Source organism: Petaurus breviceps, unplaced genomic scaffold, assembly GCF_028583685.1.
Source record: "Petaurus breviceps papuanus isolate PSGF00001 unplaced genomic scaffold, PetGlider_PUasm1.0 90925, whole genome shotgun sequence".
NCBI classification, from domain to species: Eukaryota; Metazoa; Chordata; class Mammalia; order Diprotodontia; family Petauridae; genus Petaurus; species Petaurus breviceps.
The window spans coordinates 36,116,618-36,134,784 of record NW_027187380.1 but is presented as its reverse complement, the minus strand read 5'-3'; the positions used below and the strand labels follow the sequence as shown (position 1 = coordinate 36,134,784).

At 37.4% G+C, this 18,167-nt stretch overlaps 1 protein-coding gene across 1 annotated transcript in view; it reads right to left on the bottom strand.

Annotated features, from left to right (window-relative positions):
• The window catches only part of DNAH9 (dynein axonemal heavy chain 9), a 531,344-nt gene that overhangs the window by 332,386 nt on the left and 180,791 nt on the right, over window positions 1-18,167 (bottom strand). The window contains exons 28-30 of the mRNA XM_069076799.1: window positions 16,503-16,607; window positions 7,154-7,311; window positions 3,247-3,385 (exon numbers count right to left, since the gene is read on the bottom strand). Of these exons, the coding sequence (XP_068932900.1) occupies window positions 3,247-3,385; window positions 7,154-7,311; window positions 16,503-16,607 (402 nt within the window). The remainder of the gene's footprint in view (window positions 1-3,246; window positions 3,386-7,153; window positions 7,312-16,502; window positions 16,608-18,167) is intronic.

The following is an 18,167-nucleotide window of genomic DNA, read 5'->3' as shown; positions in this document are numbered from 1 at the left end:
GCAGCAAAATCCACAAAAAGATAGTGAAACAAATTTCCAGCCCAAGAAAACTTGGAAGGGTGGCTGGAGAGGTCTTTTGTGCCAAGGTAAGAGGGGAACATAGTCTAGCACAGGCTGTGCCAGCATAGACCAGGACCTAGCAAACCTGAAGCAGGCCTCAGGGTGACTGAATCAGTGGCAGTTTCCAGATCTCTCAGCTCATAGATGCCAAAGACAACTAAGAGCTTTAGCAGGAAAGATCTGTTGTACCTGAATGAGAGTGGAGTGCAGTCCAATGCAGGATGCACCAGCATAGCCCCAGGCCCAGGAGACCAGGAACAGGCATTGGGAGTGGCAGCAGCTGCTTCCAGAGCTCTCAGCCCACAGGTAAGGGGGTTGAACAACTGGTCAGAAGGAGATTACAAGGGTCTTTTTACTAGCACTGAGATAGGACTTTTACTTTGCCCATACTTCAATCCAAGTGGCAGTGCTGGGTGGCAGTCCCGGGGTGAGGAGGGGCACTAGCATATGAGAGCTTGTGGCAGCATTGGTGGGGTGACCCTTTGCATAGTTTCAGGGCAGAAAAAAGTGCTTTTGATCACCTACAGTCCAGAGCACAGCTCAGAAGTACATACCTCTCCTTAGATCATACCAGCTTGGAAGAAATGAAAACTTCTGTAAGTTTTCTTTAACTTTCTCTTAGGTCCCTAGAAGTATCTCTGAAAACAGCAGCAGAAACCCCCTGAAGCTTGGGACACTGCATTCTCCACCCAGGAAGTAGTGCCTTACAAACAAAAACTTAAAAGTCAAGTAATAGACTGGGAAAATGAACAAAGAATGGAAAAAAAATTCTGATTATAGAAAGTTATTATGGTGACAAGGAAGATTAAAACATACACTCAGAAGAGAACAACAAAGTCAAAGCTCCTACATCCAGACTTCAAGAAAAATAAAAATTGCTATCAGGCCATGAAAGGGCTCAAAAAGAATTTTGAAAATCAAGTAAGAGGGATAGAGGAAAAACTGGTAAGAGAAATGAGAGTGATGCAAGAAAATCATGAAAAAAGTCAACAGCTTGGTAAAGGAGGCACAAAAAAATAATGAAGAAAATAATATCTTAAAAGACAGACTAGGCCAAATGGTAAAAGAGGTCCAAAAAGCCAATGAGGAGAAGACTGCTTGAAAAAGTAGAATTGGCCAAACAGAAAAGGAATTCACTGAAGGAGCTTCAAAAGGTCACTGAAGAAAATAATTCCTTAAAAATTAAAATGGAGCAAATGGAACCTTATTAGAAATTGAGAAACAATGAAACAAAACCAAAAGAATGAAAAAGTAGAAGACATTGTGGAATATCTCATTGGGAAAACAACTGACTTGGAAAACAGAGGCAGGAGAGAAAATTTTAAAACTATTGGACTACTTGAAAGCCATGATCAAAAAAATAGCCTAGACATCATCTTTCAAGAGACTGCCAAGGAAAACTGCTCTGACATCCTAGAACCAGAGGGTAAAATAGAAATTAGAAGAATTCATTGATCACTTCCTAAAAGAGATCCCAAAATAAAAACTCCGAGGAATATTATAGTCAAATTCCAGAATCTCCAGGTCAAGGAGAAAATACTGCAAGCAGCCAGAAAAGAAACAATTCAAGTAATGCAGAGCCACAATGAGGATAACACAAGATTTAGCAGTTTCTACAATAATCAGAAGGCTTAGAATATGATATTCTAGGGAACAAAGGAGTTAGGATTACAACCAAGAATCACCTACCCAGAAAAACAGTAAAATCCTTCAGGGAGATAAATGGACATTCAATGAGATGTAGGAATTTCAAGAATTCTTGATAAAAAAGCCAGAGTTAAATAGAAAATCTGAATTTCAAATACAAGACTCAAGAAAAGAATAAAAAGGTAAGTAGGAAAGGGAAATCATAAGGGATCTAAAAAGGTTAAACTGTTGACATTCCTACATGGGAAGTTTATATTTGTAACTCATGAGAACTTTCTCATTATTAAGGTAGTTAGGAGACAGTGGGTATAGGTGTGAACTGAATGTGAAGGAATGCCATCTAAAAAATAAAAGAAAGGGGTGAGAGAGGAATGTACTGGGAGAAAAAGAAAGGGAGATGTAGAATGGGATAAATTATGTCAGACAAATGAGGTAAGAAAAAGCAATGGAGGGGAAGAAGGGAGAGGTAAGAGGGAGTGAGTGAACCTTACTCTCATCAGAACTGGTTGAAAGAGGGAATGACATGCATAGGCATGTATAGAATGTATAGAAAACTATCTTACTTTACAGGAAAGTAGGAGGGGAAGGGAGTATGAGAAGAGGGGGTATTGATAGATGGGAGGGCAGATTAGGGGAAGGGGTAATAAGAAGCAAAATCTTTTGAGAAAGGACAGAGAGAATAGAATAAATGGGCAGGGGAGAATAGGATGGACTGAAATACATTTAGCTATAGTAACCGAAAAAAATTTTGAAGCAAGTTTCTCTGATAAAGTCCTCATTTTTCAAACATATAGAAAACTGAGTCAAATTTATAAAAACAAGAGCGAAAGAGTGAATAGGGCACTGGCCCTGAAGTCATGAGGACCTGAGTTCAAATCCAGCCACAGACACTTAACAAAACTAGTTGTGTGATCTTGGGCAAGTCACTTAACCCCAATTGCTCTGCCTCCCCCCTCCAAAAAACAAAAAAAAAGAAAGAAAGAATGAGTAGTATGCTCTCAGAAAAACCTGGGAAGACTTGCATGGGTTGAAGCAAAGTGAAATGTACTATGTACAAAGTAACAGAAATATTGTAAGATGATCAGCTGTGAATGACATATTCTCAGCAATACAATGATCCAAGATAACTTTGAAGGATTTATGATGAAAAAATGCTATCCATTCTGAGAAAAAGAACTGATGGTGTCTGAATGCAGATCGAAACATTTTTTTTCACTTCATTTTTCCTGAGGATTGTTTTGTCTATGTTTTTATTCTATGACTATTATAGATTTGTTTTGCATGACTACACATGTATATATTTTGAACTGCTTTGTCTTCTCAATGAAGTGGGGTGTGGAGGGAGGAAGGGAGAGAATCTGGAACTCAAAGTTTTAAAAATGAATGTTAAAAATTGTTTTTACATGTAAATGGAGGAAAATAATAAATAAATGAAATTAAAAAAAATAAAAGGGCATGGAAACCTATGGCTGTAGCAACTGTAGAGGGTGGTGGTATTATTACAAAAAGTTTTTGTAACCTACTTGTTAGAGAACTTACTTGTTTGGAGAGAAGCTCTTTGCAAAGCTGGTATAGGGTAATGAATTTTTTGGCCAATAGTCGTGCCTCAATGAATCCTTCAGCCACTAGCATGATTTCACAGATCATTCCAAAATCTGGTACCACCATAGCACAAGGCCTAAGCACAGACAGAGAAGGAATGAGACAGTTTTAGAGTTAAAACAAGGCAGAATGTCTTAAATTACAATGGAAGGAGCTGTAGTTAGATATAGAATTTTGTGATAAAGCAGGGTGCAGCAACTGGATTTGGTCACTGAGTAAAGGTGATGGGGTGCTTGGGATCTATGTTGGTAAAATCAATTTGTAAACTCAATTTGTAATACCAATTTGTAACATCAGTAATGATGGGGTGCTTGGGATCTATATTTGTAACATCAATTTGTAAAACTTTGTAACATCAGTCTGTAAAATCGCACTACCCCCCTGCCCAGTCATTAACTCTGCCCTTGTCCCCCCCCCCTTCCCCCCAGCCTCAGAGCAATAACTCTGCCCAGCAACAACTATCTCAGCTTGGAACAATAACAAACTGTTCCTATGAATCCTTCACAAAAGTATCTATAAACTTTCCAGCTTAGGCAACTATTATCTGCCCCTTGTATAGTGTCCTGCTGCCCCCATGAATCCTTCAGTACCCTATCTCTAGGTTGACTCCTTGGCTGCCTCCATGAATCCTTCAGGACCCTATCTCTGAGTTAACTCCTTAAGAGCCTTGGTTCCCAGACATGAATCTTGTCAAACATGACACTGATGGGTGGCAGACTGGGCACTTCTCCATCAGCCCTTGACCGCTAGCCGACTTAGTGATGTTTCAAGCGTAAAACCACACCTCCAGGTAGCCCCCCTTGGGCTTTCCCCCAGTGAATCATGGGCAATACACCTGCGCAGTTACATTAAAAATGCATGTCCCTTTAAACACTGACCCCCACCATAACTCCTCCCTAATCCCACCCTTAATCACCTAGTTAGCATAATTGGCATGGGTTCTACTATGAATTCTTCTATAAAAATCTTAATTCTACCCCTTTGAGGTTGCAGGGACTAAAGGACTTTTGTCTGCTGTACAGCCTAATAATAAACTTGCAGGTTCCCCAAAGGACCCTTGCCTGCTGTAAAGTGTATAATAAACTTTTACAACTCTGACTCCAATTTGGCTTGAGTTGAATTCTTTCAAGACTGAATAGCAGGCTTTCTGGTCTTAGATAAGATCAGAGTTCCTGCTCAACCTATTGTGAGCCATCCCTCATCAAAGGGATAGATCTCTTTCTCTGAATATTTGAAAATAGAAGCTCCATTCCATATCCTTCTTATCTTCTAGTCATAACTATCTAGGCCAATTTATTGAAACAACCAAACCTTTCATTTTTTGAATTCCTTGTGCATGGTAGCCACCATCTGACTGATACTCAAGAACTATTCCTTTTTTGACCCTTGTACAAAGAGAAATGACTAGAAATGTAGTTGGCCACGTCCCTTACTAACTCCATAAAAGTTCTCAAGTTCTTTTGTCTCTGCATACAAAAAAAATTGAGGTCTAATTGAAGCTGGTTTTGAATCCTGCAGGTAAAATCATGCTTTTATTTTATTATTATTTCTAAAGCAATTGGGGTTAAGTACCTTGCTCAAGGTTACACGGCTAGGTGTTTCTGGGTGGGTGCTAAGTGTCTGAGCCCGGATTTGATCCCCAGGTCATCCCGACACTGGAGCCAGTGCTCTTACTCGCTGTGCTACCTGGCCGCCCCTAAAATCATGCTTTTAAAGATGAATATAATTGCATTTTATTATGTCTGGTTCTATATAACAAAGTTGCTACATAGTAGAATTCAGAGCAATGAACAGTATTCCTCTCATCATTTATCATCTTTAGAAGTCCATGCCATCTCTCTGTACAGCTTCTCTAATCACACCACCAGTATTATATAGTGCACACAAAGTTTCATTTACACCTATCTTTCTAGAGAAAGTTTTTGATGGTGGTTAAAAAACTGATAAGGAATTTCTATCTACAGGCCATGGGAAACAGAGGTCAGTACATGTTATTATCTACTGATATTTTAGGCTATGCCAGAGATGGCTTTCAGTGGCAGACTGGGAAGTGGAGATGAATACCAGAATCTATCCATGGATCCTCTCTCAAGTGTAGCCCATGAACATTTGAAATACCATTAAGCCAAAGATCTAACCTTCTTCTCCTTTTTACATCCCAGGTGAACGTCAAAAGAAGGACATGATCAGTGGTTTTGGCTCCACAACTGACTGTGTCAGGATATGACTGACTGGTTGTTCATAGATAAATTGCTAGGTACTCTTGACCTAATCCAATCTCCTTATTTAAATGAAATTACAGAAGTGATATGATATTCAAATTCACACAACTAGTTAGTGGCAGAATGGAGACCAGAAACCAGATCTTCTAATTCTTAGCACAGTGATTTTAATATACTAGCATGCTTAATATAGAGACACAGTGTGCAGTTGCAGAGAAACATCTGACAGAGCCAGGAAAATTTGACATACTGATTATGTGACTCCTAACAATTCATCAAAACTAATGTTTTAGGTAATTCTCCAAGTTAATTAACTTAGATAACCAATGATGAAATTCTTAGAACTTATTTTATCCCTAAACTTCTACTTAGTCTTTCTTATTTGTGTTTTGACTCTGTTGAACCTTTAAGAAACCAGAGTTAACCTCTATGCTAGGATGAAGCACTTTTAGTAGTAAGTGTTAGGTCTTATTTCTTTGTAGCCTTAGAGGAACCCTATTCAATTATTCATTCATTCACTTAATAAGTATTTACTAAATGCTCAATTATGCCAATTCCTTTGCCTGATACTTGTGGCTCTCCATAACCTAGCTCCAGCTGACCATTCCAGCCTTATTTATACTACTGGATATTCCATCATTTAAAAATAACAACAACAAAATTGGGCTGCTTGCAATTCCTTGGTTGTATCCTCTGTTGTTCACTCTGTGATTTTGTGCACATTGTTCTCCATTCCTGTAACAGATTTGTGTCTTTCTCTTTTTCTAACTGTAGGCACATTCCCACTTTTTAGGACTCAGTTGAGATGCTACGTCCTCCATATACCTTCACTGATTTCTACTGCTACATGTAATCTCTCTATATTAAAATCTCTCAGGCTACTCTGACCTTTGAATTTCATTTCAAAGCTTTTATCATTTTAAAATTACATTAAAGTTATTTAATCTCCTTCAAGTCTTCCTATCTATGTCTCTTGTACTTAACACATGGTAAGGACTGGGATGCTGTGTAAAAGGTGGGAGAATGTGATATAGTTCCTACACTTCAGGAGCTTACCTTATATGAGCTAAGGTATAAGTAGAAGATATAAGTATAACATATAGGCACAAATAACTATAAAACAGCATAGAATGCAATAGTGAAATAAAAGAGGTAGAAAGTGTTATGATATTTAAAAGGGATAAAAGATTTCTTCTTACTGGAATAATCTAAGAAGGCTTCATGAAGCAGGCTTTGAAGGATTGTCAGGAATTGAACCTCTGGAACCAGTGTTAAGAAAGAACATTATAAATAGAGGGCTCAACAAGAGCAAAGATGTGGAGAAGAGAAAATAGGTTGTATTCAGGAAAGGACAAACGATACAATATAAATGGAATGAAAGGGACTGAAGCAGAAAAGTAGGAAATAAGGCTGAAAAGGTCTGTTGGAACTACATTGCAGTGTATATCAAGGTAAGTAGTGCAGTATTAGAGGCAATTGAGAAACCACTGAACATTTTAAGTAGAGGTTGAAGTAAGAGACTAACATAATCATGATAGTGTGTCATATATGCTTCTCCTCAAAGACAGTCAGAACTTACATTCATTTTAAAATGTTGTCCCCTCAGAAATTACGAACTGTACCTGAAGAGAGCCTTGAGGTTCTCTGGAAGCTCTGTACGGCCAGCATAGCCTGGGTTCATAGTGATGAAGATTCCCACTGAGGGATTCAGTTTAATCTCCTCTCCAAGGAAGTTGAAATACAGCTTCTTATCCCTGATTGCATCTTGTATACTTTTTACCTGATGAAAAAAGCAACACTTTATAATCAATGCAATGAATAACTGTAGTTGGAATGGATCAGATACCATTCTGTCAGCAGAAGTTAGCCCCTTCTGTACACAGTATGATTAGTTCTCAGACTTCAGAATTTGATTGGCACAGAATACTGAGCTCCTAACATCTTCAACACATACACACACATATATGTATATATGTATACATGCATTCATATACAAATTTAGTGTGAGATGCAGCATGATGTAGTAAAGAAAAATTCTAGACAGAGTCAAGTAAGGATATGGGTTTATATCTCAGAGTTATTTATTACCTAGATGACCTATGACAGGTTACTTAATCTCTTTGGGCTTCAGTTCTGTCACTTCTAAAATGATGGAGTTGAACCAGGTAACATCTAAGGTCTCTTCTACCTCTAAATCAGTGGTTCTATGTGTGATAAATGTAGTGTGAGAACTCATTCCATTTGGGTAGACCTTATCTGCTTCTATTTCTATATGGCTCCTTCTCTCCCTCCCTCCCGCTCTCCCTCCCTCCCTCCCTTCTTCCTTCCTTCCTTCCTTCCTTCCTTCCTTCCTTCCTTCCTTCCTTCCTTCCTTCCTTCCTTCCTTCCTTCCTTCCTTCCTTCCTTCCTTCCTTCCTTCCCTCCCTGGAAACATACCACCCACTCAAAAGTCTGATTCTAATACCAATGTACATAGAAATTGTTTTTCTGACCTGAACCAGTATTCACCTCTCTTTAGAAATCTGGGGGACCTTTCTGCTCCCAGGAGATCACCATATTGGTGTCAAACTTGGTGTGGTGACCCAATCAGCTTTAGTCCTACTGCAGTTTAGAATTCATGCACTCAAGCAATCACCCACCTCTCTAGCAAGGGGGAATACAGGTATGTGCCATCTTGTAGGCTGCCAATCAATTTCTTGATTTTTTATTTAGGATCCCAACTATAAAATATGTATAGCACTTGTCTTGTTAGGAAGTATATTTAATTAAAGTTTACAAATTGCTCTGATACTGAGAGTTGAGGCAAATGTCAACTACCCTTTCTGATGTTTAGCCTGACTTAACATTCCCTTCTGCTACAAAGGATCTGCAAAACAAAGCAGTCAGCAAAAATGTACCTGTCAAGGAGTAAAGACATCTGTATTTCTGTGTAAAATTCTGTTAGAGATGCTTTATGCAGAGTCAGAGCAAGTTTCAAAGTGCAATTTACTCATAAATATTAGCACTTAATAGAGGTGTACATAATTATAGATTACATAAAACAACAGATTATTTGCCTAAGTTTTCTCCATTACCATAAGAGCATCTGAGTTCAAAGATTAAATAAATGATTCAACTGCATGTGAGCTAGGGAGCTAGGATGTACTAAATGCTGTCTCTTGTTGAGATCTAGTGGGCAAGCATGTGGTTTAGGGACACAAGAGCTAACCTATGAAGCTGTTCAGGTGTAGGGGAGGAGATTGCCAGGTACAATATGGTATCTAAGATGTTCTCCTTATTGCTTAGAGAGTACAAATTTTGGAAAATTTGAAACCTTTGGGAAAGCACTGCTTTAAAATTGTGGAAATGTTATCAACTTTAAGAGGAGGGGAGAAAAAAAATACATTTACACGATAACTTTACATATTTAAAGGAAATGGCAAGCTGTACATAATAGATTTGCAGTTTCTTGTAACATCTCTTGGGGGCAGCTAGTTGGCACAGTGGATAAAGTGCTGGGTGTAAAGTCAGGAAGACCTGAGTTCACAGATCTAGTCATACTAGTTGTGTGACCCTGGACAAGTCATTTAGTCCTGGAGGCTGGATTGGTGTGTGGAGAGACCCACTAGCAGGCTATTGCAATAATCACAGAATAAAGTGATGAGGGCCTGTGCTAGAGGCCTGTCAGAAGAGAGAAGGGGGTGTATTTGAGAGATGTTGTTCAGTCATTTCAGTTGTGTATGACTCTTTGTAGCCCACTTGAGGTTTTTCTTGGCAAAAATAACTGGAGGCATTTGCCATTTCCTCTTCCAGTTCATTTTACAGATGAAGCAACTGAGGCAAACAAGTTAAGTGACTTACCCAGGGTTATACATAGAATAAGTGTTTAAGGTTGAATCTGAAATCAGCTCTTCCTGACTCAAGGTCCAATGCTCTATACACTGCACCATTTAGCTGCCAGTTGACTTCTTTTATGTTCCAACTAAAATCGTTCCTTTTATAGGAAGCCTTCCCCAACCCCTCAATTCCAGTGCTTTCCCTCGATTATTTCCTATTTATCCTATATGTAGCTTACTTTGTCTATATTTGTCTGTATGTTATCTCCTCCTTTAGACTGTAAGTTACTTGATTTCAGGGACTATCTTGTGCTTATTTTTTTATTCCCAGAATTTAGCAAAGTGCCTGGTGCATAGTAGGTACTTAATAAATGTTTATTGCTTGATGAATTTCCTTCCCTAAATCTCCCCCATCTTCAAGTCTTTTTATATCTGATATTTTGACTCTTTCTTTCTTCCTTATGCCTCAAATCCAATCAGTTCTCTTATTTATTATACTTCTTATTTAGTAGATTCTTATTTATTATGCTTCCAAAACACCTCCCTCTTATTTGTTCCCTCTTCTCTACTCCAGCTGTCATCCTAGTTCAGGCCCTTTTTACCTTAATCTTGAACTATTATGATAGCCTGCTAACTGGTTACCCTGTCTTTAGGCTCTCTACTTTCTATTCCATCATACAAATAATAAAATAATCTCTCTAATTCACAGGTATGATAATATAATTTCCTTGCTCAAAAATCATCAGAGGCTTCTCATTGTCTATAGGTATAAGACTAACTCCTTAAGCTGACATTGACACTATTGTTCCAATCTACCTTTTTATTACTATTTCATGTTACTTTCCTTCATGCACTCTATTATAGCAAAACATGACATTCCCCAAAACCATGAATTCACTGTAAATGTATTCTTTTCCTCCCCACGTTTTAGAATACTTTGATTCAAAACTCCATTCAGATACTCAGCCTTTTCATATCCCTCCAGATATATGAGTTTTCTCCTCAAATTTTCTTACAGCATTTTTTCTAGAGTTCTCCTTTGTTCCCATCATATTTTAAAAGGGGAAAGTTATATAGACTAGAAGGAAAGAAAAAGAGAAGAGGAAGAAAAAGGAAACAAAGACAATGCTGACTTAAAGAACATTTAGCCATTGATAAAGTTTTTAAACAAATATGTAAAGCTAGTGTACAGGATGAATCACTAAATGCAATTCTTTCCTTAGATGGCTATAATGTTTTAACTGAAAATGACTCAGATACTGTCTGGGCCCAACAGAACAGTTTTCTAAGGTTAAGTCTTAGCTGTGTTCTCCATATTAAAGAATGAAACTATTAGAAGATTCCAACATAAATTTTTGTGTCATAAAAAAAATTGGAAAGGACATTCTCTTCCCAAAATAATACATACACTGGATTTTACAGTTTCAAATAATGCAGATAATCAAGTTGATGTTCACAACTGGTAAAAGGAAGTAAAATTCCAAAAGATGTAGAAAAAAAGTTTTTCTATCATGTCTTTCCTCTTGGGTTTTATGGGATAGTGTTGGGGAATCCACTTATAACATCTGTTAGAATCCAGTTAAAATAAGGGAAAAGTGCCCAAGCTGAGAAGACACAATGACAGGCCAAGATTAATTAGTCAGGCTGGGATACAAATCCTAGCAGGATACAAACTGTACCTGACTGGTGTTCCTATCGGATCCCTGCTTTATTAGACCTATCTCTTCAATACCAATTCTTTGTTTCCTTCAAGACTGAGGTCAGAGTCCACCTTCTCCTTGACTGACCTTATTCCACAAAGATTTTTTCCATTTTCAAATTTCTATAAGAGTTAAGAGTCTTTCTGTCACACAATTTCTGTATCACATACTTGATTCAGCTATTACCTTTCTCTGCTGTCTAGTTGCTTCTTCATGTACCCCTGATCTTTTCAAGTAAGGTAACATGAACAGCAGAAAGAGTTAGGTTTGGAATTAGGAGTCCTGGGTTCATATTCTGACATCATACTTATTAGCTGTGTTACATTGAGCAAGAATCCTTGTATCTTTGAGCTTCAGTTTCCTTCTCTGTAAAACTACCTATACCTCATAGGGTTACTGTAAAGCACAAAGTGCTACATAAATGAGTTGTTATTGTTATCTTCTAAGTGTCAAAGTATATCTGGGTTATTATAAGGAAAGTGCTTTATAAAAGGTAAAGCACCATATAAATATGAGTTATAATTATTTTTATTATCTGCTATGGGAGGGGCTATGTCTTTTACTTTTACATTGTACCTAATGCCTTGGACAGTTTTTGATATACCAAATATTAATAAAGATTTGTTTATTTTAATTTGATTGAAATGGGAATGAGTGTCCACTACTTAGCCAAGACACAGAGCTAAGAGATCTTATTAGTAATTGTCACTGATACAAACTGAGTACTCTTCAAGGCAAGGAAAGAAGTTAGAAAAGAAAGAAGGAAGGAAAAAACTAAGGAGGGTTTGTAAGAAAAAAAATATGAATCCATTGCCTCCTCTTTCTCTTCTCTCCCTCACTTGGACACTTTGCAACCTAGATTCTGATTCTTATCACTCAACCAAAACTCCTCTTTCCAAAGTTGGTGGTGATCTCTTAAGTGCAAAATATGGTGGTCTTTTTTCACTCGTCATCCTTTTTGACCTCTTTGCAGAATTTGCAATTGTTTATTATCTGTTCCTCCTAGATAGTCTCTCCTCTCTGAGTTTCTGTGACATCTAGCCCCCTGCTTCTCCTTCCTATCTGTCTGGTTGCTTTTTGTTAATCCCTTATGCTGAATCATCATCCATGTCCCAGTCCATGTTCCAGCGAACCTAGCCTACAATACTTGCTATTTCTCATACACAGTCTTCTATGTGATACAGTGAATAGAGAAATAGGTATAGGGTCAGAAAGTCCTGAGCTTAAATCCTACCTCTGACACTTGCTAGCTGTGTGACCCTGGGCAAGTCACTTACCCTCTCTCTGCCTCAATTTCCTCCTCTGTAAAATAAAGATAATAATAGCATCTATCTCCCCAGGGTTGTTGTGAAGATAAAAATGATGTAATATTTGTAAAGTAATTTATAGAACACTATATAAATGCTAGTTGTTATTATTATTATTCTATGTATCTCTGCATGGGTTGTTTCCCATACCTAAAATGTACTCCCTTCTCATCTCCACCTTTTAGAATCCTTTGCTTCCTTTAAAGTTCAGTCAGTTTAAGGGGCAGCCAGGTAGCACAGCGAGTAAGAGCACCGGCTCCAGTGTTGAGAAGACCTGGAGATCGAATCCCAGGCTCAGACACTTAGCACCCACCCAGAAACACCTGGCCGTGTAACCTTGAGCAAGTTACTTAACCCCAATTGCTTAGGGGCGGCCAGGTGGCTCAGCGAGTAAGAGCACCGGCTCCAGTGTCGGGATGACCTGGATCAAATCCGGGCTCAGATACTCAGCACCACACCCAGAAATAATAACTGGCCGTGTAACCTTGAGCAAGTTACTTAACCCCAATTGCTTTAAAAAAAAATAAAGTTCAGTCAATTCAATTTCTGAGCACATGAACTGTACAGAATATAGTAGTATTAGGCACTTGAGCTTCTAAGCTCAAAAAGCTTTTAGTCTAAATGGAATATGTATTTATAAAGAAGCTTAGTCTAGCACAGGTTGTCCCATTTCCTACACAAATCCTTTCATATGATTTTCCCAGCTGTTACTGCTTCCCTCTATAAACATTTTTGGTATTTATTTTCCATATATGCTGTATTTACTTATATACGTACTTGTTTTCCCTAAGAGTATACTCACTGATAGCAAAGCTTGTTTTATTTTGCCTTTGTATCCACAGTAAGTTGCATATAGTAAGAAATTAATAAATGCTTGAATTGAATACAGAAATGTGGAAGTTATTTAATGCTATATATATATATATATATATATATATATATTTGTTTTGTTTTGTTTTTTGAAGGGCAAATGGGGTTATAAGTGATTTGCCCAAAGTCACATGGCTAGTAATTGTGTCAAGTGTCTGAGGCCGGATTTGAACTCAGCTCCTCCTGACTCCAGGGCCAGTGTTCTATTCACTGTGCCACCTAGCTGCCCCTCCCTTTTTTTTTTTTTTTGCTTACAGTATATTTTCAATAGGAGAAAAGAGAAAAGCTACAGATGAAAGTTGTCATATTGGAAATTAAAAAAAATACTACTACTGCAAATATTTAACAGTGTTGGAGTTTGCAAGTCTCCTCTGTGCTCTATATGAGCCTGTCCACCAGAATAATGGCATGTGTGTCTGAAAATAAATTATTCATTAAAAGATTTTTGAATCCTCCATCATTTTTATAATCTTAGCACCTAACTTTAAACCAAACTATAAAATATGATAGATTTAATTTATCAACTGGAGAACTGTTCAGCTTCCAAGAGTGAATTTTGTAGACTAGAGCACACCAGTCAAAAGCCCTTTACATCAGCACCACCAATTCACTTGTAAATGTTTAATTTTGTCATGGTCTTTGTCGAGTCTCCTTTGAATTGTAGGTGACATATCTGAACTGTTGAAAGAATGACCCAGAGACAGGTCTTTGAAAAGGACATGCCTTACTTGAATACTTCATCATAATTCTAATAACTGCCATTTAGATAGCATTTTAAGGCTTATAAGCACTTGATTCATGTCATTAGAAAGGCTGTGTGTATAATGGATAGAGCACTGGTGACCCAAATTTAAATCCTATTTGGGAGTCTTAAATACCTTTGTAAACCTAGGCAAGTTACTTAATACTAAAAATTCCCCTTTCCTCATCTTCGAAACAGGGATCATGACAATAATGATACTTGTAGGATTTATATAGCACTTTAAGGTTTACAAATTCCTTATAAATATTACCTCATTTTATCCTCACAACAGTTTAGGGAGGATGGTTGCTATTAATATTCCCATTTTACAGATGAGAAAAAGGAAGCAAACAGGTTAAGTGATTTGCCTACAATTACATAGCTAGTGACTGAGGCTGGACTTGAACTCAGTTCTTCTTGATATCAAGTCTAAAACTCTATACACTGCCCCACCTAGCTGCCACTTACTTATACCGTCTACCTCACAGGAATTGTGTAAAGAAAGCACAATGAAAATCTTAAAGTCCTATATAAATGTGAATTATTTGTTAGTATTATATCTTTTCATCTTCAAAACAGAGCTGTAAACTAGATAATTTGAGTATTATTATCCCAATTTTTTATATTAGGAAACTGAGGCTCAGTCAGTCAACTAACAATTTGCCTAAGGTAATATGACTGTTAAATGACAGAAATGGACTTAAACCTAAGTTTCCTGATGTTAAACCCAATACATTTTCCATTGTACCCTACTGCCTTTCTTTAAGACTATGTAAATTCAGTTAATCCCTTAAAGTCTGATTCTAATGCCACCTCTACTACTACTCCATTGCTTTGCCTAATTCCTCTCTACCCTTTCCTAAATTATACATAGGATGCATCCCAGAAATATTTATCATAAATTACTTTGTATTCTAAAAGGTTTTGTGGGTTGTTTTTTTTGGGGGGTGTGTATGCATGTGTGTATCCTCTCACAGATTATAAACTCTATGAAGGCAGTGATTGCATATGATCTAAACTTTGTATCTCCCCTATTATAGTCTGTGTGTTCTCTATAAACACCAGCTGCTTTATAAATATTTGTTGAGCAGAACCAAAATCATAATATACACAATGTCTGCAATAACATGAAGAAAATAGGTCACAGAAAAACCAATAATAGAGAGAACATTGTAAAAAACAAACAGCATCAACATAACACTTTAAAAACAACATGTCTGTTGGACTGAAATGAATTTTCTATTATGATTATTTGTGTATGGGTTGTAATCTACTAGATTGCAAGCTCCTTGAGGAAAAGGACTAGGATTTCGTTAATCTTTGTAACTCCTTTACCCACAAATAAAATATTCTGTACCCAGAACGTTTAATAAAAGCTTTTTGAAGTTGAAGCTAGGAAACCTAGGCTTAAATTCTGGCTCTAATTCTTATTATTGGTGTGATCTTTACTAGGTGTGTGATTGTCAACAAGTTAACAAACCTCTGTATACTATATAATTTTCTCATATCTAAAATGGGGATAATAATTCTGCCATTAGGTACATAATATTAGCTTGTCATGAAGAAAATGGATCTTTTTTTTTGAGGGGTGAGGGCAGGGCAATTGGGTTTAAGTGATTTGCCCAAGGTCACACATGGCTAGTAAGTGTTACGTGTCTGAGGCCAGATTTGAACTCAGGTCCTCCTGACTCCATGACCAGTGCTTTATTCACTGTGCCATCTAGCCACCCCCAAGAAAATGGATCTTAAATTATAAAGTGCTATATAGATGTCAGACAAATGAATTATAATAAAGAAGGGTGAGTAGATGTGACTTGCTTCATATACAATCCATCCTGTATCACCTTTTACCTAGGCACTTCCAATAGCTGCCTAATTGTTCCCTAGGCAATATTCCACTTAGGTTCCTAATTGATACTCCTAAAGTACAGGTCTGCACATGTCAACTTCCTTGCTCAAGAAGCTTCAGTGGCTCCCAATAGTTTCTGGACTAAAATACAGACATTAAAAAGTTTGATATTTAAAGCCTGCATCATCAAGATCTAGCCTGTCTTTCAAGATTAATTTCACACGACTTCCTTTTCTTCACTTTATTTCCTCCAAAAGGACCTACTTGCTACAAGACATTTCATCTTCTGTCTTTTTGCCTTTACACAAGCTGCTCCCTCATAGTCTCCCTATTCATTGTTGCTGCTGGAAATTTCCAGCTCACATTCTACTTCCTTTGGGGAATCTTTCCTTATGCTCTAAGTTATTAGCTCCCTCTTCCATGTATTTACTTATCTTTATACACATTATATGCTCCCTTGAAGCATGTAAGTTCCTTGAAGCCAGGGACTATTTAATTTTTGTATCTATGGGCAAAGTCCAGTATAGTGTTTTGCATATAATAGGCACTTAACAAATACTTCTCCAACTGAATTGAACAGTAACATGGCTGTCAAGATAAAGAAGGGACATGAAACTGAAGTCTGTATTTGGGACAGGCTAAAGATTTTGGCACAAAGAATGAGACTTCCCAGTTTCTGACTCCATACCTGTACTGCCACCACAGAAAGTACCTCCACAGAAATTCTGTTAAATTCATCAAAACAGCCCCAGGCACCAGTCTGAGAAAGGCCTTTGTAGATATTGCCACAAGACTGCAATGAAATATAAAAAGATTAAATTACCAACTGAATTATTTGTTTTAATAAATTGATAATTCCTATTACCCATGAATACTTTTGTTATTATGCAAACTGTTGGTTAAGAACCCATAATAAAATTTCAAGTGTGTTGCATTTTTTATGGAAATGGAATGGCAACACATAGGTCACAGGATCAAACAAAACCTTTTCATCAAATCCCCCTAAAATGTCACCAGTACAGATTTATTGCTCATCTTGTAGCATCAGAAATTCCCCAAAACAAACAAAAGATGATTCCTCTGTGGCTCAGACAAAATTTCTTCCAGTTAACCTCGTGTCACAGTCTGAGGAAAAAGTCTGATTGCATTTTTAAATATATGCACAGCCTCTGTGCTTTCCTTTAGAGAAGTGAGGGGGTGGAGACAATCTGAAGTGGGCGTAAGCAGAGAATTTAATAAGTGATATGTGAATGTGCAGAGCAACTAAGGTCAATCTTCACGAACTTAAGTGAAAGAGAGATAAAGGAGGAGAAAACCATAAACATAAAGTACACTTAAACAAAGAAATTAGTTCTCCTCTATGAATTTACGTTTCCTAATTGGTAAAATTGGGGAATTAGTCTAGAAGAGCTATGAGGTTCCTTCCGGCTCTAACAGTTTTATAGTTTGATTCAAAGTTTCTCCAAACTCTAAAAGCGAGATCATAGATTTAGAGATGGAAAGGACTTTGAGGCCATCTAGCCTAAGTTTATCATTTTACAGATGAGGTAGCTGAAGCTCAGGGAAGGTAAGTGAGGCCAAGGCCACAAAAATAGCAAATGTCAGAAGCAGAGGTAGAATCCAGGTTCATTGTCTCCAGAGGGACAGTACACGGGACATAGGGATAAGTTACTAATAGTTATTCTCATTATCATCTGCTTGTTGGTCAGGGACCAGACTGTAAAAATCTGTGAATAGTAGAAGGGACATTATTCATTTATATCATTATTATTAATCCAGCATCTGCTAGGCATTGAAAGTATTCCACTGGGCACTAAATGAGATGCAGTGGGTATAAAATACATATATAGTACATAGTTATGGAATAATCCATGGCTTAAGTGGCCAAATGAGTGATATGGCAATAGTGTTATAGGAATGCAGAGAAGGGAAGGATAGCTGTGGCATAGAGGAGTCAACCTTGATGGAAAAAGTGAGTCACTAAGCTAGACTAAAAAGGATGAATAGAATTTAGGCAAGCTGATAGAATGGGAAAGGATATTTTGGAGGGGAAGGGAAACATGAGCAAAGACTTGGAATAAAAGCTCACATATTTTTAGGGGAGAGTGAGGAAACCAGGATGTGCACTGTGGTATATTGGGAACTAAGTGGAGAGGTAGAATGGATTGTGGAATGCCTTGAATGACAAGCTGGGAAGTTGAATATACTTCTATCAAAAATGAAGAGTCATTGGTTTTTTAGTGTAAAATTAGTCCGATGTGATATTATAATAAAAGGGGGAAGGTGGGAGTGGAGGTTGGAAAGAGGCAAACCAGTAAAAAAGTTGTTAGAATGTAGATTAAGTAGCTTCTCC